We start from the raw sequence: 27,483 nt of genomic DNA on the forward strand, positions 1-27,483 counted from the left end.
CACGGCTGCGTGCATCACATAGCGTACCTGTCGTACCAGGCGCAGCAGGCGCAGTCGTCCATTTCTCCTTCGGTGACTTGGCCTGGCTTGGATTGTGCTTCAATTGGATCTTTAGCGCGCTTCAATCCAACGCAAGCCAACGTCTGGTAACAATGGGGTATCTAAGGGCGGCCTCCGGCATTGCACGCATCCGGATAGGAACAAATACATGGGAAAATGGCGACCTTGGGGGACCTGGATGGCGCCCCCTGATCGGCGCAGTTTGGCGTAAATGGCGCAGCACTTCCATCACTCGCCAGCAGCGTGCCCTTGAAAGCGTGAGAGGCGCGTGAATGCGTGAACTTAAAGATGTTCATAAGCGTTGGGTCAGGCACTTTATTCCAGAATATTCGCTTTTGGTTACATATGGGTAATGGGCACTTGGATCGCCCTATCGCGACAATCGCCCCGTATAACAGAACACACATCTCACAAAGGAGTATGCTTACACCAACTAATACTCTTGGGAACACCAAGAAACGTTCAAGTACCAAAATTGATTGACACAGCGAGTACCGCGACGTAAAACACAGTAGTAGATGTCTCGCGGCGTAACACTCAGAATGCTATACATGCTAAAGAGAGGAAAGTTTATTCGTAGGAAGCGGTAAGAAGCAAGGACGAAATGGCCAGTGTGTGCCAACCTTTGCACTAGAGTAACGTATAGTAGTATAGCGACACAATGAAACCTAGATGGGGGAACGCGACACTTAACGCTTACAAATTTGTGCAACTGATTTGGAACGCAAGTGTTGCAACTCAGGTTTCACCCACATTTGCATCAATTGCTGCTATTTGATCCTGCACACGCGCCTGGATTATTATTGTATACCTCAAGCGCAGAGATGGAGCATCCTCACGACAGCAAATGAGGGTGAGGACGTGCTCACCTTCACCTCACTCTCATCTCACTCATGTTGAGGTAAGGTTAGGTGAGGTGAATTCCTAGAATAAAGATTGACGTGAGGTCAGACGACAGAAAGTTTCCAGAAAAAAGCCTGAGAAAAAATTATCAGAAAAAGTATTGAGGCGAGGTGACTAAAATGTCAACAATTTGTGAGGTGAGTAAAATTTTTAGGAAATGGATCCAGGTGAGGTGACAAAAACTGTTAGAAGGAAATGAGAGGTGAAGCGAGGGGGGGGGGGATACAGGTTTATTGCAAAGAGAAAAAAAAAAGCAAACAAAGAGGGGAAAGGTCAGCCTGGCTCCAAGAGCCGACTTGCTATTCCCGCGTAAAAAAAAGAAAAAAAAGAGAAAGAAAAGAGGCGCAGTCACAGGCTCAGCGCGAGCCCTGTGTCAGTCAATTCGGATCGGTGAGGCCGAGGCTGGATGAGCTCAGTTCCAGCTCTGATCCGCCAGGAGAATGGGGGAGATGAGGTTTTCAAGGCCTAGGATCGATTTAACTTCTGTGAGAACGATGCAGTGAGGGGAAGCGTCTACTGCCAAGAGTTGAGGTGCGGGCAAATACCGTGAGGGAATTTGTTCAACTCTGCTCGGGGGGTACTCTAACGTGATTGCAGAGAACGAAGAGTATATACTATTCGGGAAAGTCTTTCTGTTAACGGTAACTTTGAGACACAAGACTACTAGTTCCTCGTTCATGAACGAAGCGCTATACCTACGGTGATGGCGCCGTTATGAATGTAGCCGTCTTCTTTAGCTGTATCCCACAATAAACACTTCTCGAAACCACAACCCGGGTTACAGCTTTCTTTTGGTTTCTCTGAGAAGTCTGGACAGTATTGATCGATATTGACTGTTTTGTGCACGTCCTTTGCCGGATCTCTGGGATGGAAAATGGAAAGTGTATAGTTCGCCCTGAAGGGCCATTGAAGAAGGGCGTCCTCTTCGCCACGACACAGGAGAAGGTAAATGCCTAACCACGTTTCGTTCTCAACAAGATGTACCCCAAGACTAAGATGGGCTGTGTGACCGTAGACGACAAACAAATCGCTTTCGATGTATTCTACTCCTGACACGTTCACCATCTCTACGAATTTTGTGACGTTTACGGCGTCGAAAGAGTATTTACTGCGAACCGAATTCGCTACGTTCTCAAGCTGTTTCGATAGTTTATTCTCCACATCATCTGTTAGACGCGCAATAGAAGATTTTATTGCACGGACTTCTTCAATCCTGCTCACCTTAAGGTCATCCATAAAAGAAGAAAGTGACTCTAGATTATCCGAAATCGATAATTCGTTCTTCTCTCTGGTTATTGTCGACTTATTAACAACGTCACGAAGACGCTCTTGAACCAACTCAATCCTGCTCAACCGGGCAAATGCTTCCTCGGCTGCATTTTTATGCTGCTTCACATCACCTGATAGCTGCTGTACACTGTCTGATAACGTCTTAGAGTTCTTCATTATCTGCAACACAGCGTTGGACACAGGACCAGTAGAGTGGATCGACGTCGTGTTCACAGGAGCACCCTCATCTACTGGTGATATCGGGATAGTGGCGTTCCGCACTTCTGTTGTGATACTCCGTTTTGATGACGTCGAGGGTACACTGAATCTTCGGGGAACTGTGAGGTTCGCCTGCTCAGTTGCTCCTGTCGTGTCCAAGTCAAGCTGCGAACGTAAGAAGGAGTCAGTCAGGTAATGCATAACGTAAAAAGCGTTCGGTGTCATATTTCGGAATTGCAAGAACACACATCGAGATTTCTTGTGTGCAATTCCTGTATGATGTGCTACGTACAGCGTAGAGCGTGCATCAAAATGAACTAAATAGGTGATTCCCAAAACGAAATTCTGATTCTGATTTGAGAAAAAAGGACAGGCCTTTTCGCCCGAATGTGCGAAGATATGGCAGCGATAGCAATATCATCTTACGGTCTGTTACCCTCGATATCCCGTTAGCTCAATACGGGGACTTCGCTCTATAGACTCTGATTCGCGCTGCCTCACCTGCGTCTTCCTGCTTACTCGCGGCACGTGCGACTGCCTGTGGTGCTTCACCTTAGTGATGGGCAAGTCAGTTCACTTTGGTGCACTAATTAATTCAGTTCACTTCACTTCACTGAACTGTTTAAAATAATAGTGCATTCGTACACTTGTTCGCGATTTCACAGTTTAACGTGATATAGTGACATCACAGGGCAAGAAAGTGGCTCGACCAAGAGAGGTACAATAAAATGATCTCGCAATGGGGTTTTCCAAAGGTTCGAGCGCACCAACATAGGAAACGTCACTTTGATGTCGGTTGTCACGTGGGTGGTAGATTTTTAGGCGGTAGGCGGTAGACGATCCGCTCTGCTCCAGGGATAGAAATAGAAATACAAAGAAGGAATATTTTCCACATTTCACTTGGAGTACGGTTTTGGACGGTAGAGCAAGCGACCATCTACTCATATTCCTTTCGTATTCCAAGTACACTTCCGGTGGTGAGGTGGTGGGTGGTGGTGGTGACGGAAACCGACTTGCCGTTGTTCGCCTCATGTATGTGGCCTACGTCACGGCTGTAACCAGGATAAGATGGTGTCATAACAGACGCCACAGGTGCAGGCCACAGGATCGCTCTGATGAGCAATTGGCAGTACTTTCGCAACCTGAGCAAGAAAGATGTGCAGGTGAGAATGACATCAGAGGAAATTGCTGATCTTATTGTGCAATCCCTAACGTCGTCCACCACGGCTCGCTGCGGTCATGCAGGTACGGATCCTGGTAGTGGAGCGTTGGCGTGCTTATAGGAGACGTGCGGAGCGAAAGGCTCGGCGATCTGACCAACTCAGTGATGTTCAGGATGCACGTCGGGCGAACTTAATTGTACAAAAGGCCCTGAAGGCCATGGATGTACGTAGATGGCGTCAGTTCAGTGCGTCTCTGACCCCTTTTCCCAATACTTCGAAGGTATGGCGGCTTGCTCGAGGTCTCAGGGAAAGTCCTCCAGCGAAGAACCCAGTGCGATCTCTGTGTTTCTCGATTACCAAGTCTGGAAAATCAATATCGAAAGAATGAAGCACGAAGTCAGAGTAACTATTTAATACGTGAGCTTTCGGGCAGAGTCTGCCCTTCTTCAGACAAAATAAGCAGTTAAAACATTGCTTATATAAGGAGTGGGATCGGTGAGAGAAAGAATCAAAGAACAAGAGAGAAGCAACGCAAGGATGAAATCACAAAGAACAAAACAGAAGGCTATATACATTTGATAGATATCTGACGCCAAGACCGTTGGAAGAAACGTACACCACTCTTTCCGTTTGAATTTCTGCAGCCGCGCTTGTCCGTTGAAAAGAAGAAAACGGTTAAATATAAGTTGCTTACAGCTAATGTGAATTCCGCGAAAAAATTACTTGTTGGACAGTGTCATGTTGTAAAACCAATGCATACACATTAAAATAATGAGGGTATAGGGATTATACAATGCTAGGGTATAGGGGAAGCATAAATCATTATTGTGCATTAATCAATCAGTCACAAAATCAAATTCATTAACCAAATGACAAACATTTACCACAGCATTGTTGATTGTTGGAACAGGTGGCGAAATATCAATGTTCCTTTTCATCAGGTGGTAAAGCGGGTCGCTATGTACATTTATACCATGGGGAACCAGACTGTGAAACTTTGCAATTAAAAACGATTCTCTATTCTTACGCTTCTAATCGTTAATGAAGCCGGATTCTAAAATTACAATCTTTAAATCTTCATTATAGTCGTGACCAGGGAGATTGAAATGCACAGATATGGGAGTCAAATGTGAGGTTCTATTTCTGATCATGTTAATGATATCGTTATGCACAGCCTCAATGTAGTTATCAATTAATGGACTAGTCTTGTTAGAGTCTGGGGTTCAAGTAGAAGGTTTCTTAAAATTGCCATTGGTATCATTTGGCCTACCATGGTAAAATGTTTGAAGATGCATTCTTCTGCATAAGTTCTGTAAATCATTAAGAATCTCAAAGTTATCTATGAGAGAGTCTGCGGGGGCGAAGCCGAGCCCTTTGGATAGAACACTATGTTCTGGCTCACTAAGATCAGTATTAGAAAAGTTGAAGACTGTTTGTATTTGGTGCGGAGATGATGAGTTTGCTGGATAAAGTGTCTCACAAACGTCTGAGTCCTCCAGTGGCATAAACGAAACATTATCGCGTTTGGCTTTATTGACTTTAATAGAATTAAGTTCGTTAATCTTTTTGGAGGAGAACGATGTAAGCTCAGATAGATCACTGTCAGTAAGGAAAGGTACTAGCTGACGAAGCTGATTATCGCAATCTTTAAGGATATGAGATATCTCGGAGTGTGTTATCTTAATAAGGTCCAAGGAAGCGCCGCTAAGGTTGCCGGAAGCGTGTGAGGCAACACGTTGATGACTGGAAGAGGCAGTCAGAGTCGGAAAGTTTTGATCTAGGAAACATGAAGCGGATGGGGCGGTTGTGACGTGATGTGCCAAGCAACTGCGACAGTGAGAGGCTAGCACACGGGAACCCCGTTATTAAGAACTTTTCGCCATTGGGTGGAGTTATGTGATGAGGGAAACTGAAAAATCGGCTCAAAGTTTAAAGTAAAGCCTCTGGGGCTGACCTTATGACTAATGTAATCTGATAAAAATGATTGATGAGAAGCATAACGAATTTTTTTGTCGAGTATTTTACGTGCTTTTAGGAAGTAGTTTTTGGCCTTACCAGAAGTGTCGTCATAGAGTCAATTTTTATTAACCTTTGATGATCGTTTATGCCGGCCCTTTCGGACACCACCATTCTGTGATGATGACACCTCTGGTGACGGCTGTGCTGGAGTACTGTTTGTCCGGATCGAACTGCTTTGTGGCGGAGCCGGAGTAGCAGCCTCTGTGTAACTTTCGGGTGTAGGTGGTCTTGTTGTAGACTGAACTGGAGAAGAAGGTGGACTGCCAAGGGAATGGGGACTCTGCGTTTCAGGCGGATGAATATTGCCGGAAGCGTGTGAGGCAACACGTTGATGACTGGAAGAGGCAGTCAGAGTCGGAAAGTTTTGATCTAGGAAACATGAAGCGGATGGGGCGGTTGTGACGTGATGTGCCAAGCAACTGCGATAGTGAGAGGCTAGCACACGGGAACCCCGTGGGTTTAGGTGGTGGCCATCCAAGGCGAGAAATTTTTTGTTTGAAAAAAAGAAAAGTTTTGTTCTTTGTGATTTCATCCTTGCGTTGCTTCTCTCTTGTTCTGTGATTCTTTCTCTCACCGATCCCACTCCTCAGTCGACCCTCGTTTATCCGGATGGCCTCGTTCCCTGTGAAATTGTGCGGATAGCGGGGGGCCCGATAAGTGAAACTCGAAAATCCAGAGTTATCTTCAAGGACATCTTTATTGACCATTACACAGAACTATCCATTGTCATCTGTTTCATTCTAATACACGCATCCAGTTCTTGCAAACCTTTGCTAATGGCATTAAATTGCGAAATATTGTTTTGTTGCTCGGAAAATACTAGCGCTGTTCTCAGTACCGCCCGCGCATTTTCTACCGTCACAGCTGGTGCATCCCCGCTTTCATCATCAGCTTCCTCTTCAACACTGTCGGAAGCAAAGACACTGACGATGTCGTTATCTGTGACTGCAGCGCAGGGTCCTCCTTGCGGACCTTCTCAGTCTGAAATAGGTTTAGGAGAACTCGTCACAAGCCCGGTCGTCACAGGCCAACTGGTCATAGGTGAACTCGTCAAGGAGGCCAACTCGTCACAGGGCATCTCGTACGAGGAACTGCCGTCACGCCGGAATAATCGTCACAGTGAACCTGCCACCTGCTCACCGCACTGTACTCCCCAACGTGTGAAATACGCGAAAGGCCCTCCTGACCTAACCTTGGTCAGTCTCGACGGGTGCATATTCTACATGAACTGACCCACTCCCCAACGTGTGAAATACGGAAAAGGCTCTCCTGCCCTAACCTTCGTCAGTCTCTCAACTTTTGTCCGCGCCCCAGCAACGAAGCCCCACGCTGAGTTTTCGTCACTTCCATGCTCTTCGTGCCCTTCGCGTCGTTCATGTCGTTGTCCTCGTTCGTATCGTTCATGTCGGATAACTGTCTCCGAAGACCAGTCAGCAGGAGGGCAGTCGTCCGGGCGCTGCGAAGCCTTCCTGTCATCACCCTCTTGGGAGCAAGATGTGAAATTTGTACGGTCAGCGGTCTTCGGAATCCGGGTTTGCGGAAGTGCGGGTCCGGCACTGGACTAATCCCTTTGGTAAAACACGGTGAAACGCATTCGCTTTCCCTTTCCTTCTTACTTTGCATTAAACATATTCCCCCCCCCCCTGGAACGGGGTCAACCTTGCAACCAGTGTTCCGGTGACGAACCGCCCCCCTTGACCGCCCTTGACAAGTGTTCCGGTGACAAAAGGACCTCGTACCAGAGGGCCGGTGTGACCAATTATCCTGTGACGAGTATTCCGGTGACGAGTGGGATTGTGACGAGTGGACCGGTTCCCGTCTGAAATGAATAGGATGTTCAGTGGATTACTTTTGTGTAACGTGAAAAGTCGGAATGGCGGAAATTTCTTACTAGCAACACCCTCTTTGTGTCAGTAAAAAGAAGGCCACGACCAGGGTCCCCGACCTCGCTTGACTAAGTGTGGGCCAAGTGTCCTTCCTGGACAATCACCGGATAACTGAAATCGATTAAGTCACTTCTGTTCCCTGGAATTCTCGTCCGAGTCCGGAAGCTGAAGTCCGGATAAACGAGGGCGAAATACATGGGGAGAAATTCGTCCCCATGCTTTTTTGTCCGGATAGCGCGGGATCCGGATAAACGGGGGTCGACTGTATAAGCAATGTTTTAACTGCTTATTTTGTCTGAAGAAGGGCAGATACTGCCCGAAAGCTCATGTATTAAATAGTTACACTGGCTTCGTGCTTCATTCTCTTCTTCTTCTCTCGTGCAACACGGACGTCTGTTCTTCAGCTCCCTCAAATACAACCACAGAGCACTATCTGGGACGGGGTATTCTACCCCGTATGGCAGCGACCCAGAACCCCCTTCCCGCTGGCGGAAGGCGGGATACATCGCCGCCCCATCGCAGCCGGTCGCCGATAGCCCGTCGCTCCCAAGAGGGTGATGACGGGAAGGCTTCCCAGCGCCAGGACGACTGCCCTTCTGCTGACTGGTCTTCGGAGACAGTTATCCTCGACATGAACGATACGAACAAGGACAACGACATGAACGAGGACAACCTTGATGACAACCCCTTCACCCTGGTGACATATACGAAGAAGCGCTCGGAAGGTATTCCGGTCGTCTTCACACCCACGTCTCCTGGGGCATCCTTCTGGCGCGTTAATCCAAACGTCGTTGCGCGTGACATCTGCTCCGCTGCCCAGGAGCCTATACGAAAACATCGGTTCAATAAGGACGGAAGTATGTGTGTGTTCGTATCATCTGAGGGTGCTGTTGCCAAATTGCTTGGCCTAGTGACTGTCGCGGGTGTAGGTGTGCAAGTGAGCATCGCCAAGTCGTATGTTGAGAACATGGGGAAGATCAGCGATGTCCCTCTGCCTTATGGTGACGAAGAAATTGCCTCCTACCTAGAGGGCTTCGGGGTGGTGTCGGCTCGTCGGCAAGTCGGACGTATCTCCACGCAGGATGGTCAGGATAAGCTCATCCCCCTCAGATCGGTCATTCTTACATTCAAGTCCAACGTCAAACTGCCGCACAGTGTGACATTGGGTTTCACCGACTACGCTGTGCGCGAGTATGTTGGGGCTCCCGTCCAGTGCTTCAAGTGCCAGCGGTTTGGCCACATTGCTCGCAACTGCCGGGGTTCAACCACATGCAAGATATGTGCGGGGCCGCACATGCAGACGGACTGCACTGTGAAGCGACAACCCAAGTGTGCAAACTGCGGGGGCCCTTATGTGGCTTCGGACTCGCGGTGTATCCAGAAGAACATAGCCACTCGGCGTTATCGGGACGCCGTTTTGCCCAAGTCTGGCAGCTCCGACAGAAACCAAGCGGGTGTTCGCGTTCCGCCTGCTCGTCCCGCGCCTAAGCCTGCTAAGCCCGCCAAGCCTGCTAAAACGTCTTCGAGGCGCCCCCGTGCCCTCCAGGGCGTTAAACTTCCTTCATGGCAATTCCCTCCAATGGTCAGCCGCGGCACAGCGGCGTCTGCCACCGACTCAACACAGCCTTTGAAGGCGGACACGGATAATTTGCGGCCGGCTTCTCCAAAAGTTTCCTACGCGGATGCAGCCGGCCATCAACCGCAAAGGTCTCTGCGGCGGCCTGCAGTGTCGAGCGAGCTGAGGCGTTCAAGCTCTATGGTTAGGAACCGGGATGACATGCTCAGCGCACTGTTGCCGCTGGTTTTTGTCGCTTTGAAGGCTGTCGTCGCCGCTTTCCCTGGTGCTTCCCAGTTGCCTGAAGTCCGGGCTCTTCTGGCAGCGGACAACCTCTTTTTGCCACACAATGCAGCAAGCGTGTAAATCTGCTGCCATATTGCAGTGGAACGCGCGTGGCCTTCGGAATAAGCTACCCGACTTGAAAGCATTCGTCCTTCGGCATCAGACACCAGTACTTGCTATTTGCGAAGCGTATGTCCCGCAAGACTTTCGACTTAGTGGATATATCACTTACACATTGGACAACACATCTCCGTCTCGAACCATCATCTGCGTAAGAAATGACCTGACCTCGACACTAATTCACTCTCGACATGACCCATTTGACTACATTGAGTGTAAAGTACGCATGGGCCGTACCGTATTGACTGTTGTGAGCCTGTACATTCCCCCGTCGGCTACTGTGACAGCTCGCAGTATTAGGGATATATTTGCCTGTCTCCCAGCCCCGTTTGTTGTTGTTGGTGATGTCAACGCACACCATCCCTTGTGGGGTAGCAGAAAGGTTGACACCCGCGGCAAAATCTGGGCGGACGTTATAGAGGATCTGCGACTGCATCTTCTCAATGATGGGTCATCTACGTTCCTCGGCCGGTGTTTTCGGTCAGACTCTTTAGACCTCTCTCTGTGCTCAAAGGATGTATCCAGGTACATGTCGTGGGCGGTTGGCCTGGACGGTCGGGGAAGTGACCATCTTCCCATTTTCATTGGTTTTAAAAAATTTCTTCAGAAAGAACGGCGTAAAGCTGTAACGATAACGGATTGGTCAGCCTTTCGCGCCTTGTGTTCTACCAGCACCCGACCTGACCTCTCAGCAGACGAGATGGCAGGATGCATCGAGGAGGCCCTTCGTTCATCAAGCAAGTATGTTAAAGTCGTTCCTAGACATCTCGGCTCAAACCCTAGGGTTGAGCAGCTGCGGGCATACCGTCGACGCGCCGAGCGCACTGCTCGTCGGACTGGGTTGCTCAAAGACATCCAAGAAGCCCGCCGCGCGTGCAAGGCAGTCACTAAGGAGCTGGCTGCGATTGATCGTAAGCGCTGAAGGCAGTTCTGCGGATCGTTGTCGTCTTTTGACGGCCCGGCGAAGATCTGGCGAGTGGCAAGAAGTTTAAGCGAACCTCCCACGAACCAGCATCCTTTAGGTGCGCTTGCGCTGTCCTCCTCAAAGTCCGAATCAGAGGTGGCTCAGGCCTTCTGCAACACCATTGCCGCTCCTTCGAAGGCTGCAAGTTCAACATGGTTTTCTTCCCATGTGACTACGTTAGTCGAACGGATTCGAGCTGCGCCCATAGTCACTGATCCGGACGTGGATATGGATTTCTCACTGGCCGAGTTCAGAAGCGCGCTGCTGCTGTCTCGGGTTCGGTCCTCTCCTGGGCCGGATAATGTCACCTATAGGGCTCTCCGCAACCTTGATCAGAAATGTGTGAAGTATCTGCTGGAGGTATTTAATAGATCATGGAGGTCAGGGAAAGTACCCGGCAGTTGGAAGCGCGCACGTGTTATTCCGCTATTGAAGCCAGGCAAACCACCATAGCAGCTCTCCTCCTTTCCACCAGTGAGCCTGACTAGCTGCCTTGGGAAGTTGATGGAGCGCATGGTACTCGCTAGACTGGAGTGGTGGCTCGAACCTCGCCGCGTCTTCCCGGAAGAAATGTCAGGCTTTCGACGGCACAGAGCAGCAATAGACTCGGTACTCGATTTAATCACTTCTGTGGAAGACGCAAAGGTGCGCAAGAAGACTATGCTGGCTGCCTTTCTCGATGTTATGCGGGCGTACGATACTGTCAGCCACGCTTCTGTCCTCCATGGCCTTGTTGATGCCGCCCTGCCTTTCAGAGCTCTCTCATGGCTTACTGATTTCCTTCATGGACGGGAACTGTTCGTACGCACAAGCCAGGGGGATACAGACTTTGTCAAGTTGACCCATGGGGTGCCCCAGGGAAGTGTTCTGAGCCCCATCTTATTCAACATTGTTATGGCTGGCCTTCGAGGTTGCGTCGGTAGGAGAGTGGCTATCTCCATCTATGCTGATGACATTTGTATCTGGACCACCGGTAAATCCCGTCCTGCCCTCCAGCGACGCCTCCAACTCGCTCTCGATGCTATCCATCTGTACCTGTCCCTGGCGGGCTTAGACATATCGACGGAAAAGACAGTAGTAATTCCTTTTACAAGGCGGAACATGAGGCACTTCCAGCTTTCCGTTGCAGGCATACCGTTGAAGCACGTGTCTCACCATAGGTTCCTCGGTCTCACTGTTGATGCTAGGCTCTCTTGGCGGAGGCATATTGCAAGCTTGGAGATCAAGATCCACCGTTGGATTGCAGTGATCCGTCGCTTGGCAGGCATGAGATGGGGCAGTGACACGAGCTCTCTGTTGGCCGTCCACAGGGCTTTGGTTCGAGGGTCCCTCGCGTATAGTTTGCCGGTGCTTAATGGCCTGCCGACATCTTCTGATCATAAGCTGCAGTGCCTCCTGGCGCGAAGCCTCCGTGTGTGCCTCGGCGTCCCCCGAGCAGCAGAGACCCGAGCAGTTATTGCCGAAGCGAGGGACACCCCGCTGGAGGTTCTTCGCTACGGTGAGACCTGCCGACTTTTTCTCCGCCTTTTATCCCATCATCGGCGGCACCCGCTCGTTTCGAAGATCTTGAGGCGCAAGCACTGCAAGGTCCGCTCGGTGATGACTCAGCTGAAGCCTAGCGTCCCGCGTTTCGTAGTGAAGACAGTGGCTCCCAGTGCCCCTCCATGGTCTCTGTCAAGCCCAGTCACCTGCCTAACTGTTCCTGGCCTGCATGGAAGGAAAAGGGATACAGCCCCGTGTGTCGCCAAGCAGCTTACCCTGGGCATGATGAACGACAACTACACGGCGTCATCGTCAGTTTTCACTGACGGGTCATCTACTCGGGGTGGATCATCCTCGGCATTTGTCATTCCATCCCAGTCAGTCTCCTGTGGTCACCGTCTTTCTCACAGAACATCGTCTACGTGTGCCGAGCTTTACGCCATTCTATTTGCTATGCAAAAAATATCAGCCAGTCCAGCTCAGTCCTGGGTCGTCTTTACAGACTCAAGACCCGCGCTCCAGTGTGTGGCCAACTTGGGGATACGTGGACTCCTCGGTCCTGTTGTCTTTGACATCCTGCAAGCTTATAAGAAGGCGACCATTGTAGGGCACACTGTAATATTGCAGTGGATCCCCGGACATGTCGGTATCAGCGGCAACGAAGAAGCAGACAGAGCCGCATTGAACGCCCACCAGCACGCAGCTTTTTCCCCGATAATGATGTCGTCGGGCGACCGAAAACACCTCCTCTTGACTCTCACCGGTCCCAAGATGCAGGCTCAGTGGAAACACGACAAAGCTCACTCCCTTCTCTCTGGTGTAGACCCCACGCTTTCTCTCGTTATTCCTCCGCGACTACCGCGCCCATTAACTGCTCTATTCCACCGCATGAGGCTCAACGTTGCCTTTACACCTGCCTTTCAACACCGTCTCGGCTCCACCTCGTCTTCCCTCTGCCCCACTTGTGGAGTGCACGGCGACCTCAGCCACGTCATCCTGGCTTGCGGGCAATACCACCACGAGCGTGCCCTAATGGAACTCTCTATGCAACGCATCGACAAGCGGCCGTTCAACCTAGCGAAGATCCTCGGTCCGTGGTCGAACGCTGCCCACCAGACGCAGGGCCTTCGTCTTCTGGCGGAGTACTTGTGCTCCACCGGTCTGGCGACGGCTCTTTGAAAGCCCTATCATCATCCCTTCATTCTCCCCCAACGCGAAATAGGGCAGTGTACTGCCTCAGCGGCGGTGAATCGCCCACCCCATTACCATCCAATGTATGTGTGTGTGTGTGTGTGTGTGTGTGTGCTTCATTCTTTCGATATTATTTTTCTTGACGACGTTTCATCAAGCTGGACTGTGTATTATTTTACCTTCTTGATCTCAACCTTCACCATGTCCAGTTGCGTGAGTTTGGAGCACCGCACAGTGATCATTGGATATTCATTAATCAAGTTAGTACCGAAGTTCCTGAATTCCTCTAACGTAACAGCTTTACCCGTCACTGGAGCACGTATTTTGGCCTCTATCGAAATCGTCGACGACCTGCCCAAAGATGTGTCTGTGATCATCATACAGATCGGATCTATCGATGTGACGGAATCGCCGATAAGTACCTGTGTTGAAAGAATTGAACTGTTGTTGTCTGCTCTCCGCTCTGCTCGGCCAAATGCACTCGTCATTTTTTCCAAGTGTTCCTCCAAGGGTCCCTTCTTTCTACGGTACTTGTGACCAGTGGAACTTTCTACAACGTACTAACACCGCGATAGAACTGCTGAACCATCATTTGTGGTATTTGTCCATGATTTCTCCATAAATTCTCCAATCCAACCATCATTTCTCCGGCTCCGCCACAGAGCAGCTCGACCCGGACAAACAGTACACCAGCACTGCCGTCACCAGGGGTGTCATCATCACAGAATGGTGGTGTCCAAAAAGGCCGGCGAAAACGATCATCAAATGTTAATAAAAATTGACTCCAGGACGATACTTCTTGTAAGGCCAAAAACTACTTCCTAAAAGCACGTAAAATACTCGACAAAAAATTCGTTATGCTTCTCATCAATCATTTTTATCAGATTACATTAGTCACAAGGTCAGCCCCAGAGGCCCCAGAGTTTGAGCCGATTTTTCAGTTTCACTCATAACGTAACTCCACCCAATGGCGAAAAGTTGTAATAACGCTTCCTTGGACCTTATTAAGATAGCACACTCCGAGATATCTCATATCCTTAAAGATTGCGATAATCAGCTTCGTCAGCTAGTCCCTTTCCTTACTGACAGTGATCTATCCGAGGTTACATCGTTCTCCTCCAAAAAGATTAACGAACTTAATTCTATTAAAGTCACTAAAGCCAAACGCGATAATGTTTCGTTTGTTACTTTGTTTGTTTTGGGTTTGTTCGTTGTTATTTTGGGAGTAGCAGAACTAGTCAGGAGACAAGTTCAATTTCTCCCTGGTTTTCTTTTAAATAATCAATCAATCAATCAATCAATGTTTCGTTTACTCCACTGGTGGACTCTGACGTTTGTGAGCCACTTTATCCAGCAAACTCATCATCTCCGCCCCAAACACAAACAGTCTTCAACTTTTCTAATACTGATCTTAGTGAGTCAGAACTTAGTGTTATATCCAAAGGGCTCGGCTTCGCCCCCGCAGGCTCTCGCATAGATAACTTTGAGATTCTTAATGATTTACAGAACTTATGCAGAAGAATGCATCTTCAAACATTTTGCCATGGTAGGCCAAATGATACCAATGGCAATTTTAAGAAACATTCTACTTGGAGCCCAGACCCTAACAAGACTAGTCCATTAATTGATAACTACATTCAGGCTGTGCATAACGATATCATCAACATGATCAGAAATAGTCCTCATTCTCCCCGCCAGAACCTCACATTTGAAGAAAAGTCGGCATTAAGACACTTAAAATCCCGTTCGGATATAATAGTTAGACCAGCAGATAAAGGTGGTGGTGTCGTCGTTCTTAATACCACAGATTATATTGCAGAAGCTAACAAGCAACTAAGCGATCCCAAATTCTACTTAGCTCTTAATAAAGACACTACGGCTTCATTCTACAAAACTATAAACCGAACTATTGATTCCCTTTGCCATCAGAACATAATTCTTCCCAACATTGCAAAGTTCATCATACCAAAAAACGTTAAACCAGGCCCATTTTATCTTCTTATTAAGGTGCATAAAGAAAACGATCCTGGGAGACCGATTATATCCGGCATCAATACCTCCACGGAAAACATCTCCCTTGTTGTTGATCAGTGCATTAGCCATATCCCGTGCCTCCTTCCTTCGTACATAAAAGATACAAACGACTTTCTGCTTAAGATTGAATCTATTAACAATAGCGGTGTTGATCTCAATAATGCGATTTTAGCCACTATGGACGTAGCATCATTGTACACAAATATCCCGCATAGTGAGGGACTTCAATGCGTCGATACTTTTCTCAAGCTCTACCCGTCTGAGGTTCTTTGTAGCGCTGCTATTATTCCCCTTCTAGAACTGGTCCTGAAGTATAACATAACAACTTTGTATTTTCTAACACTCACTACGTACAAGTCCATGGAGCCGCAATGGCTTCACGCGTATCTCCAAATTATGCTAATATTTTTGCGGGGTCTTTTGAGAAAAGAGCACTTGAGAGCTCTGATGTACAGCCATTAATTTACTACAGGTATATTGATGATATATTTGTGTTTGGTCAGGAGACGAAATATCTTTGAAGGCATTTTTCGATCACTTTAATTCACTGCATAGTTCCATCAAATTCTCCTGCACTTTCTCATACCATACTGTGAATTTTCTTGATGTGACAGTTTCACTTAAAGATGGCAAGTTAGTAACTGACCTCTTCAAGAAACCTACAGACCGTCGTCAATACCTTCATTTCGATAGTTATCATCCCCATGCACAAAAGAAAAATATCCCCTACGGTCAATTCTTGCGATTAAAACGTATTTGTTCCGATGAAAATAGTTTTTCCAAGCAATCCCGAAACATGTCTGTGGATTTCTTGAAACGAGGATACCCCCGCTCTTTAGTTAAAGATGCTCTACAGAAGTCATCCCAGAAAACAGAGAGATTCTCTTTTCAAACCAGTAATTAAAAAGGAGGGGTCAAACTTAATTTTCGCTACTCAATACAACAATGTTTTTAAAAAAATGCAAAACAATTCTTGATCGTCATATTAACATTCTACATGCAGACAGCAAATTAAGAGAAATATTCCTGCATGCTCCTACCGTAGCGTTTTGGCGCCACCGTAACATCCGCGACATACTTTGTTCCTCTAAGGTTCAAAAACAGCCCTCAGGCTGCACCCCTTGTAATAGGAAACGATGTCAAACTTGTAAACATATATTTCCTTGCGCTAGAATCAAAAGTCACGCCAGCAATTTTGAGTTCAAAATTGGACAACCTTTAAACTGTTGCTCATATAACATTTGCTACACAATATTTTGCTCAAGATGTGGTTTACAGTACATTGGAGAGTCTTGTAATTCCATGCGTGAAAGGTTTTATATACACAAAGGGTGACATCGTTCATAAACGACAGACTCCCATATCTGTGCATTTCAATCTCCCTGGTCACGACTATAATGAAGATATAAAGATTGTAATTTTAGAATCCGGCTTCACTAACGATTATAAGCGTAAGAATAGAGAATCGTTTTTAATTGCAAAGTTTCACAGTCTGGTTCCCCATGGTATAAACGTACATAGCGACCCGCTTTACCACCTCATGAAAAGGAACATTGATATTTCGCCATCTGTTCCAACAATCAACAATGCTGTGGTAAATGCTTGTCATTTGGTTAATTAATTTGATTTTGTGACTGATTGATTAATGCACAATAATGATTTATGCTTCCCCTATACCCTGACATTGTATAATCCCTACCCTCATTATTTTAATGTGTGTGTGTGTGTGTAATATGTGTGTTTTTACAACATGTCACTGTCCAACTTTTGAATGCACAAGTAATTTTTTCGCGGAATTCACATTAGCTGTAAGCAACTTATATTTAACCGTTTTCTTCTTTTCAACGGACAAGCGCGCCTGCAGAAATTCAAACGGAAAGAGTGGTGTACGTTTCTTCCAACGGTCTTGGTGTCAGATATCTATCAAATGTTTAGCCTTCTGTTTTGTTCTTTGTGATTTCATCCTTGAGTTGCTTCTCTCTTGTTCTTTGATTCTTTCTCTCACCGATCCCACTCCTTATATAAGCAATGATTTAACTGCTTATTTTGTCTGAAGAAGGGCAGACTCTGCCCGAAAGCTCACGTATTAAATAGTCACTCTGACTTCGTGCTTCATTCTTTCGATATTATTTTTCTTGACGACGTTTCATCAAGCTGGACTGTGTATTATTTTACCTTCTTGTTCTCATTACCAAGTCTGAGAAGGAAGTCGCATATGAATTTTCCAAGACCATAGCAGCGACTTCGGAGGCAGCGAAATGTCCAGGCTTTCAGGAACATGTTTTGGAGCTACAGCGCGCTATTAATCAAGCTCCTCCATCTTCTGACCCCGACATGGATGCAGACTTCATGTTTGCAGAGCTGAAGGCGGCCCCAGCGTTTTCTGCAGCGCTCTGTAACCTGAATGAGGGGGGGGATAACCCTGTCTTTTGGTCCTCTCAAGGGATGGACATGTCGCTGCTCAGTGGAAGGAGGCCTTAGTGGTCCCCATACTACACCAAAGAAAACAGTTCTTGGATCTGGCGTCTTTTCGGCCTGTCATCCTTACCAACTTCCTAGGCAAAGTCCTAGAGCGCATGGCCGGAGCTGCACGAGCTCGAGTGGAGGCTTGAGAGAAAATCTGTTTTCCCCCAGGAAATGTCGAGCTTCCGTAGGCATCGTAGTCCCACGGATTCGGGGATGGATTTGGTCTCTGTTGTTGAGGAAGCGAAAGCCCGGAGACAAATCGTGTTGGCTGTCTTCCTGGACGTCAAGCGGGCGTATGACACCGTAAGTTCTTCATACGGTGCTCCGTTCTCAAGTGCATGGGAAAGCGCTTGCATGGCTTTCCGACTTCCTGAGACAAAGGAAATTTGGAAAAGAAGTGGGGTAGGATCCTGTGGCTACCACGGGGAAACATCCCATGTCATCATCACTTCTTCATTTATTGTTGTTGTCGTTGTTGTTGTCAGAACAAGTGACGGGGGCACAGAGAAGACTGCTGTACCGCAGGGTGTCCCTCAAGGAAGTGCCCTAGCCCCGTTATTATTAAAAGGAGTAGATAGGGCCATCTAAAAAATTCTCAGATTAAGACGTCTGATGAAAGTGTGTGTATCATTTTACCGAACAGCGCGAAAGGTTTTGATGTGTGGCAATTTGTTTCCCAGAAAAAAAAAAGCTCACATAAACCAATATATACGGGTATAACGAGGAGGAGAAGGTATGATGCTACGTCACCGATGACGTTACAGGGGCAACTCGTTCTGGTTCGCCGGTCAGTGGGGGTCAGCGCCCTGTCCCTTTGCCGCCGTAAACCATTTTTGCTAGTTCTCTCGGAGAATTGGGGATAAAAGAAGCGACCGAATCATGACCGAGCCAATAGCAGTGCTTTTTCAGAACCTCGAACAGCCGAGTAGCAGACAACATTTCTCTGGACCTGTCAGTGAGCGTGACCCCTGTAGCGTCAGCGCGAGGTACCAGGCAGATCACAGGCAGGTACTGCTCTCTACCGCCGTTGCGCGCGGTCGCTTTTTGCGAAGTACTTTAAATTCAATTTCTGCGATAATTATGGTTCTGTGTGTGAATTACTTCTCGTGGTGCATCTTACTGGCCTACTTAATAGTTTTATAGGAAGAAAACAGGCTGTTAAAAATGACATCTGCGCTACTTTAATATCGTCATGGTCTACCTCAAGGAATGTCTGCCGAGGAGAGTAAATCTCTCCATATATGCGGACGACGGGCGTGTTTGGACTCTCCCGGCTGGCAATTCAACATCGGTTGCAAAGAGCACTGGACGCCATCAACAACTTCTTGAACGCGGGAATGGATATTTCCACTGAAAGAAAAGCGCTGTCCTTCATCTTATTCGAAGACGATGCGGAGGTTCCAATTTCGGATTGGCGACTGCCCCCTCATACAAGTCAAGTTTCACCGGTTCCTGGGTAGTATCCTGGACCGCAACATCTCGTGGAGAAGGCATTTTGCCTTCATCATCTCAAAGTGCTCACTGGAGGAATGTGATTCGCCACTTTGCCGTTGTGCGCTGGGGCTGCACTGAGCGGGATCTTCTTGTGCACCTCAAAACTCTGGTTCCCGGCTCCCTGCTATACAGCTTGGCCGTATTGCACGGTATATCAGCCACGTCCGAACACAAGCTTCGGTGTACACTAGCATACAGCCTGCGGACGTGCCTTGGTGTCTCGTGCAGCTCTGAGACCCGGATGGTGATCGCCAACGCCGGAGAAATACCTATCGATGTCCTCCGCCGAAGAGAAACCATCCAACACTATTTACGGTTGCTCGCTCATCACGGGCGCTACCCTTTGGCCTTATAGGCGCCTTCTTTCTCTTCCCCTTTTCTTTTTCTTTTCCTTTCCTTTTCTTTTCTTGCCCTTCCCCCTTTTTTCTCCTCGTCTTTTCTTTTTCCACATACGTATCCGCCCCCCCCCCTTTGGTTCAAAAGCTATGTAGGCAGAAGAACAGTAAACTCTCGCTATGTGTTACTGCAGCATCTGGAAACATCCCCGGCTTTGCTGTTGCCCCAACCGCCCCTTCAGAGGCACCATAGAGACTGCCGAGCCATGGGCGTACTGAGAGGGGGGCCAGGGTGGCCGTGGTCCCCCTGAAACTCCAAGGTCGCTGGTGAAAATAGTGCACTCTTTAGTCATACACTTATGGAGGACAGAACAAAGACGTCTAGATGCGACGAGATCAGCTACGGAGCTGATCGTGATTTTAATTCGGCCGCGAGCCTTGAGCTCACTTCCTCTTTCTCGCCACACACTCTTTAAAACGAACTTCACCGCACAGAACGCCACTAGCCAGCCATGATCTCTAATGATATCGTTATCTGCCCTGATTTGTTAAAAACGGGAGACATACGCCTTTTTTGTGACACTTATGCTGTTCATAATTGTCACAAAAAAGGCGTACGCCTCCCGCTTTTAACAAATCAGGGCAGATAGCGATATCATTCGAGATCATGGTTGGCTAGGAGCGTGCTATGCGGTTAAGTTCATTTCTAAGAGTGTAGGTCGTAATGATTATTCTCAGACGTCATAATACACTCTTAAAAATGAGGGGGGCCGGGGGGCAATGGCAGAATCGGCTTGACGTTGTTGGCCGCACTCAAGCGGGCATCGTCACGACTATAGCCAAAAAAAGAAGAAAAAAAGGAGGTAGAAGACAGTTGATTGTTTCAAAGCTTAAAAATGAGGGGGGGGGGATGGTGAAAAGGCTCGCCGTTGTCGGCCTCACAGAGGTGGGCAACGTCACGACTGACGCCCTGGGGGAATGTGCGTCCTGGGCCGACTTCTAAGGGAACTGTGCCGACAGTTCCCTTCACCACATAGCACGCGGATGGCCAATCATTGCCCAGAATGATCCGGTTATCATACCTGATTCGCGGAAAGCGCGGGGCGAACGCCTTTGTCTGACAATTATCATAACTGCATAAGTGTCACAAAAAGGCGTACGCCTCCCGTTTTCAACAAATCAAAAAGAGAACGATGTCATTCGAGATCACAGTTGGATAGGAGCGTGCTACGCAGTGAGGTTCTGTTTTAAGTCGTGACGATGCCCACTTGAGTGCGGCCAACAACGGCAAACTACTTCGACACCTCCTCCTCCCCCGTGTTTTAAGCGTGTACCAGCAAACGTAGTCCATCATCCCGAATGGCATCGTTCTCGTTGATTTGTTGAAAACGGGAGGCGTACGCCCTTTCCGTAATAGGTGTCCGCATCAGCACAGAAAATTCGTACGCCTCCCGTTTTCAACAACTCAGGAAAGAACTATGTCATTCGGGGATGACGGTTGGCTCGGAGCGTGGTGTATGCGGTAACGTTCTGTTCTTAGCGTGTGTATCTTCCGCATTAACGTATGTTATCAAATTTCTGTATAATGCAGTATCAGCACCCGAATTCGGGCTCTTGTTTCTAAATATTACTGCTGTAAGAATCGAAATAGGATAGATTGCTCATCCCCAAAATAGAAAAAGAGATAGAAAAATAGATATCGAAAACTGCATAGTTTAGGAATAACGCAACATCGCACAAAACGTCCTTTAACAGTTGCAACACACAATTCGTATTTTCGTATTCGTAGAAACTCACGTGTGAAGCAGGAGTGGTTGTTAGGAGTGGCTGATTTCTATCCGGTACAGTACCTCCCGAACTCAGAAGTCCAAACGTAAAGACCAGGACGAGGGAAACTCGGATCATGGTTGGAGGCGATCTAGTGTCCGTTTCTCGGCTAGCCGAAGACTTGAAAGAACTGATGTTCTGAGGCTGGAACAACATACACTGTTAAAACAGAGCTTCACCACATAGCACGCTCCTAGCCAACCATCATTCAGAATGATATCATTCTGTGCATTGATTTGTTGAAAATGAGAGGAGGCGCCTATCTGGGACAGATTATCTTGTCCCAGATAGGCGCCTCCCCGCTGTTTTGAACAAATCATAACACAAAATGATATCATTGGGTATGATGGTTGGTTAGGAGCGTGCTATGTGGTGAATTTCTGTTTTAACAGTGTAGAAAGGACAAATACATACAAGGCCGAAGACTGTCTAGAAAGGCATCTTACACTTCCTCCTGTCAACATCTATGCAACTTGACACTTGCGTATATATACGCCGAGAACTATCTGCTTTCTGTCGTCCTTGTGCGTTCTTCTCGTGTTCCTGCAGATAACTGTAAATACGTCTCTCTTGCTCGTGCGGAAGCAGTAAAAATTACATCACTTCTTGTAATGCCATACAAGCGTTTTGTTAATACGGTCTGCTAGTTACATTTGGCACTGAGGTTCCCCTGACACAGGACAACGAAGACATACATATGCCAGACTTAGTTGAAGCGCAAGTTCTAACTGGTCGTTAGCTGTTGGGCGCGAGTAAAAGAACACGTCAATCAATTCAATCAATTTATTGAGCTCTCAAAAGCCCCATACGGGCGTTACATGGGAGGAGTGGGTTACAGGAAGTGAGGAAAAAGATAATACATAGAAAAAAAAGGCAGTAAAACAGCAACAACAAATGAAACAACAACAACGTTATAGAAGTAGGACAAGGTATCATAAATGACGCAATATTTATTAACTGGAAATAGAATTACGAAATACCTATCGAAATTACGAAATTGAGATGTGTCAGTTATGGTAACGATGTGGGGCGGGAGGTTATTCCAATCACTGGCAGTCTTGGGGAAAAGGGAATTTGAAAATGATTGAGTGTTACATTTTAAGCGGGCGACTGCGGGCGACTGGTGGTCGATGCGAGATGATATTCTGTGAGGAGGATGACCGGATGGCAGAAGAATGGTAGAACGTGTGAAACAGTGATAAGCGCGCGGCCCTCCTACGGACGTGCAGTTCGGCCAGGTTGATGTGTTTTTTTAATGAATAGATACTTGTATATGGTGAGTAGTTACTAGTGATGAACCTGGTTGCGCAGTTTTGAACGGCTCGAGGTCGCGCACAAGGTAAGCAGTAGATGGATCCCATACGGCAGAGGCATACTCCAGCTGAGGCCGGACTAATGTGATGTAAGCCAGGTGTTTAATATTAGGGGGAGCAGACGAGAGATGCCGTTTCAAATATCCTAAGGTGCGGTTAGCTTTGTTAACGATTGAGCTTACGTGGATGTTCCAAGAAAGATCATTTTGGAAATTAACACCCAGATACTTATATGATGTAGCGGACGAAATTACAGAACCATTAAGGGAGTAAGAGTGGTTAAATTTTGGAGTTTTCCTACAAAATGGGACGTGGCAACATTTATCAATATTGAGTGACATTTACCACTGCACCAGTGATCGATGAGATTGAGGTCATGTTGAAGAATGAGATGGTCGTCGGGAGAGGAGATGTAGCGATAAAGGACACAGTCATCGGCAAAGAGACGTATGTTTGACTGTATGGACAAAGGAAGGTCATTAATGAACAGGAGAAACCGGAGAGGTCCTAACACAGTACCCTGCGGTACTCCGGAAGAGACTGAGTGGGCATCTGAGAGTACGTTATTGGCAAAGACAGACTGCGAACGGGGACTCAGGAATGCAGAAATCCAAGATAGCGTCCTGGAATCAATATTAAAGCTTCGCAGCTTGGTCATTAGTCGGCCATGAGGAACCCGGTCGATGGCACGAGAGAAATCAAGGAATATGACGTCTGTCTGAAGTCTGTCGTCTAGATTAGTATGAATATCGTGAATGTACGAGGCGAGTTTGGTTTCGCAGGAAAAATGTTTGTGGAAGCCATGTTGACAGGGCGAAATGAGGCCATTAGACTCGAGAAAGGACATTATGTTTGAATGTATTATGCGTTCGAGAATTTTAGATGGCACACTCGTTAGTGATATTGGACGATAATTGTTAGCGTCGTGCTTGTCACCTTTCTTGTAGATAGGGATGACTTTACCCACCCGCCAGTCTTCCGGGACGACAGCAGAAGATAACGACTGCCGGAAGATAGCAGTTAGATAGGAAGAGGAGATGATCCTAGTACCCTTTAAAATTTTACTGTTGATGACGTCGAAACCACATGACGAAGAAATGGGAAGCGAATCGATTAGCTTTAGGATACCGCTTTCAGATATGACGATCGGCTCCATGGGGGGACAAGACAAAGGTGGACAAGCAAGCCGTGCGTGGCATCATTCGCGAAATTGATGTCGACCTGTCTGGCGCCATCATACTGAAGAACCTGAGTGCTTCGACTCCCATCAGAGACCCTCGACGGATGGGGAAGAACAGCAAGCTAGTGAAGGTGACGTTCGCACGAATGCCTCCGCCGGAAACCGGATGTAACCTGGAGTTTTAAGACTGCGCGCCTGGTTGCTCCACCGAAACACCAGGCTAGATATCTGGGCTCTACTATATGGAGTCTGCTGTACACTGTTCCCATTTACATTTTATTTTAAATCCAGGGCCAGAAAAATGTTAAAGATATATATAAAGTGTTAAACTTCCCACAGGTTTAGCTTTGCATGGCCAACTAGGGCGTTCCATGTGGGAGGCCACCTGTATTGTCATCAAGCAGGAGAACAGGCCACTTAGGCATTCTTGGCCTTCTGTATGGAACATATACTGAAATACAAATTGTTGGGGCACATTTATTTAAAGGAGAGTTGTGTAACACGTTTGTCACGGTGATGAGAATATGTCCTCGCAGTTTTCTTTTACATTGGCAACGTCAAAGTGTACAAGTTGATATTGTCGGCATCCATAACTCTCGGGGTACCGTGTTTTTAATTCAAGCTGTCGTCTGTGGCATGGTTATATCGTGAGTAGATCCGTAAAGCCGATAGGTTTCCCGTGCAATATTTTGCCAAAATGCAGCACAGAACTGTGAAAACAGCTCAAATATGAGAAAAAAAGGCAAAATCTATTTTCGCTTGCTATAATCTGAGACCTAATTAGTAAACCCCAAAAAGCTGTTGACTAGAACTCAATTAGTATTACGTGCACAATATAGCTGTCGTGAAACACGTTTTCTGACAAACAACATAGTAATTCCCCATCTCTCAGGGGGTACCACAAGGAAGCGCCCTAAGTCCGCTCCTCTTTAATGCCGTTATGGCGGGCATTGGAACCTGCATTCAGCGGAAAGTGAACTTGTCCCTGTATGCCGATGACATCTGTGTTTGGACTACAGGCACTTCCCGTCCAGCCCTCCGTCAGCGTCTTCAGCGCACGTTAAATGCCATTCGCCTCTACTTACTCCAGGCAGGAATGGAGATATCCGTAGAGAAAAGCGCAGTTCTAGCCTTCACGCGCAAACACATGCATAGATATCGCCTGTATATTGGTGGAAGCCCACTGGAGCAGGTGACACATCACAAGTTCCTCGGCGTGACTCTATCATGGAATTTGTCGTGGAAGCGCCACATAGACGTGATTGAACAGAAAGCCCAACGCTGGGTCAACGTGATTCGTCACTTCGCAGGTATGAGATGGGGGCGAGACGAGAAGGATCTCCTCATGCTGCACAATGCCCTGGTTCGTGGCTCAGTGATGTACAGCCTTCCCGTACTACACGGACCACCTCAGACACTGATTCAAAGGATTCGAGCCATGCTAGCGCGCAGTCTTCGGGTATGTCTTGGGGTCCCTTGAGGCGCTGAAACCCGTCTAGTAGTGGCTGAGGCCAGGGACATCCCCATTGAGGTTCTCCGTACTCGGGAAACTGCACGCCACTATCTGCGTCTACGTGTCCATCATAACCGTCACACTCTGATTTGCAAGCTTCACGCTAGACGGAACGCGACGGTTCATGCTGCTGTCACATCATTCAGACCTCATATCCCCAAATTCATAGTCGACCAGACGGCACCCAAAGTGCCTCCATGGACGTTGCCATCGCCGCCTGTCACTGTCTCCATCCCCGGCCTCAAGAACAACAAAAAGAACTATCCTGATTTTATTCTTAGGCAACTTACCCTTGACTTCATCGAGGCTCAATACCGCAACAGTACCGCTGTATACACGGATGGATCGTCGACCAGGGACACTTCATCTTCAGCCTTTGCCATTCCATCACAGTCTGTTACACGTGGGTGTCGTCTATCTCACAGTACCTCATCGACATCCGCAGAACTTTATGCTATCTTGTTATTCTTGACATATGCGGAAGACTGTGAATCGCGGCACTGGGTAATTTACACAGACTCCAAAGCAGCTCTCCTGTGCATTAAAAACATGGGCATCCGCGGTCCCCTTGCCTCAGTGGTGATAGGCATCCTGTGCGCCCTGAAGTCCCTACAAGATCGCTCCCACTACGTTGCCTTTCAGTGGGTTCCAGGGCATTGCAGAATAACTGGGAACCACGAGGCCGACGCTGCCGCTGCCGCTGCACACCAACAACGACCTTCTATGCCCATTATACTCTCGAGAGGAGACAGAAGATCCCTCCTCAGGCATTTGTCCGATTCCTGGTCTACCCTGCAGTGGCAACACGACATTCCAACTATGTCCTCTTTGGGAAATGTAGACCCAACGCTGTCATACCGGCTGCCTGCAAAGCTTCCTCGTCCTCTGAAGTCACTCATCCACAGGCTACGTCTGAATGTGGACTTCACTCCGTCCTATCGATACCAGCTAGGCTGTGAGGCTAGCCCTATGTGCAACGAGTGTGGCTTACTTGCCAACGTTGAGCACGTACTCCTCCGCTGCCGGACCTATGTCAACGAGAGGCGTACACTGCAGTCACAGCTTGCCACCCTTGGCTGCCGCCCCTTCAACTTGTCGACCACCCTCGGCCCTTGGGACACCGCGGCCGACTCCAGGGCGGCCTTACGTCACGTGGTTGACTTCTTTGAGGCGACAGGCCTAAAGGACTCACTATGACCCCAGCAGCGCCCTCGGACACTCCCACCACCACGATCACGTCCAGCATCGTCATCGCCACTTCGATCATTCCCGTCATCTCTCATTGTCATCACTCATCATTGTCACCACTCATATTAGACCCCTAGCTATGGGGTAGCGTTCCACTCCTAGAGTGGAAAACCTCCCCACTTCATCATCACAATATATATGTTGTTGTTCTGACAAACAGAAGTGTTTATGCGAGAGGACGCACAATGTGTGTATCCCCTCAAACACCTGAAACGCTTCAAAATTTCCAGTGTAACATACAGTGCCCGTGAACAGTGCGCCTTACAGCCTAGCCTAGTCATCTCTCTTTTTTGTTTTGTTTTCTCGGAGTAGCAGAACTTGTCAGGTGACAAGTTCAACCTCTCCGTATTATTTTTAGTCCGTCCAACGCCAAGAAAGGTGGACAGCTTGGTATGTCAGACGGACTTTCTGTTGAAAAGGCCTGCGCGAAAGTATAGCCAAGCAATTTTGCGCACTGGTCAGGCGGGACATGGCCCCTTTCTTCATGAAGTAATATCTCATTATTGTTAGCTCTGGCTGGATTTATAGTGGACCAAAATTTTGGGGGGTCCTGAACAAGGAGCTTCGGACGGTTGCAGGAAAAGAACTTGCGTTTTGCATCTCAGACTGCGTGCTTGTAGGACTCGGCACTTGAACTATACCTATCCCACAACACGGTGGAATTCCTAGTTTTCGCACTTCTGAACAAGTCTTTTTTCTTATTCAGTAATGTTTTGATGAACCTGTTGTACCATGGGGCGCGGGAAGAAGTTATAATCGACATAGACGGCACGTACCTCTCGACAAGGCTGGACAACAGTGACTTATAGAAGAGCCATCTATCTTCGACAGAGCGAAATGACTGGCTTAGAAGAAATGGCTGAATAGATGAAGAAGCAGCATCGTTTATGGCAGTGAAGTTGGCACGGTCGTATAATCGAATCACATTCTTGGTGGTACGACACTTCGGTGTTTCAG

The 27,483-nt window shown here is 47.8% G+C and overlaps 1 protein-coding gene across 2 annotated transcripts; it reads right to left on the reverse strand.

Annotated features, from left to right (window-relative positions):
* Nucleotides 1–355: 355 nt before the first annotated feature.
* On the reverse strand, nt 356–21,705 carry LOC135378628 (uncharacterized). Of its 2 annotated transcripts, XM_064611706.1 has the most exons (3): nt 21,687–21,705; nt 21,243–21,416; nt 356–2,616 (listed from the first exon to the last, which is right to left on the reverse strand). In XM_064611706.1, exons 2-3 carry the CDS (start codon nt 21,348–21,350, stop codon nt 1,639–1,641), a joined length of 1,086 nt encoding a protein of 361 aa, XP_064467776.1. In that variant the 5' UTR covers nt 21,351–21,416; nt 21,687–21,705; the 3' UTR covers nt 356–1,638. The 2 variants fall into 2 exon arrangements, with proteins under 2 accessions (XP_064467776.1, XP_064467775.1); XM_064611705.1 differs by lacking the exon at nt 21,687–21,705 and having other exon boundaries at nt 21,243–21,616.
* Between the last annotated feature and the right edge of the window lie 5,778 nt (nt 21,706–27,483).

The sequence above is a fragment of the Ornithodoros turicata genome, chromosome 1 (assembly GCF_037126465.1).
Source record: "Ornithodoros turicata isolate Travis chromosome 1, ASM3712646v1, whole genome shotgun sequence".
NCBI classification, from domain to species: domain Eukaryota; kingdom Metazoa; phylum Arthropoda; class Arachnida; order Ixodida; family Argasidae; genus Ornithodoros; species Ornithodoros turicata.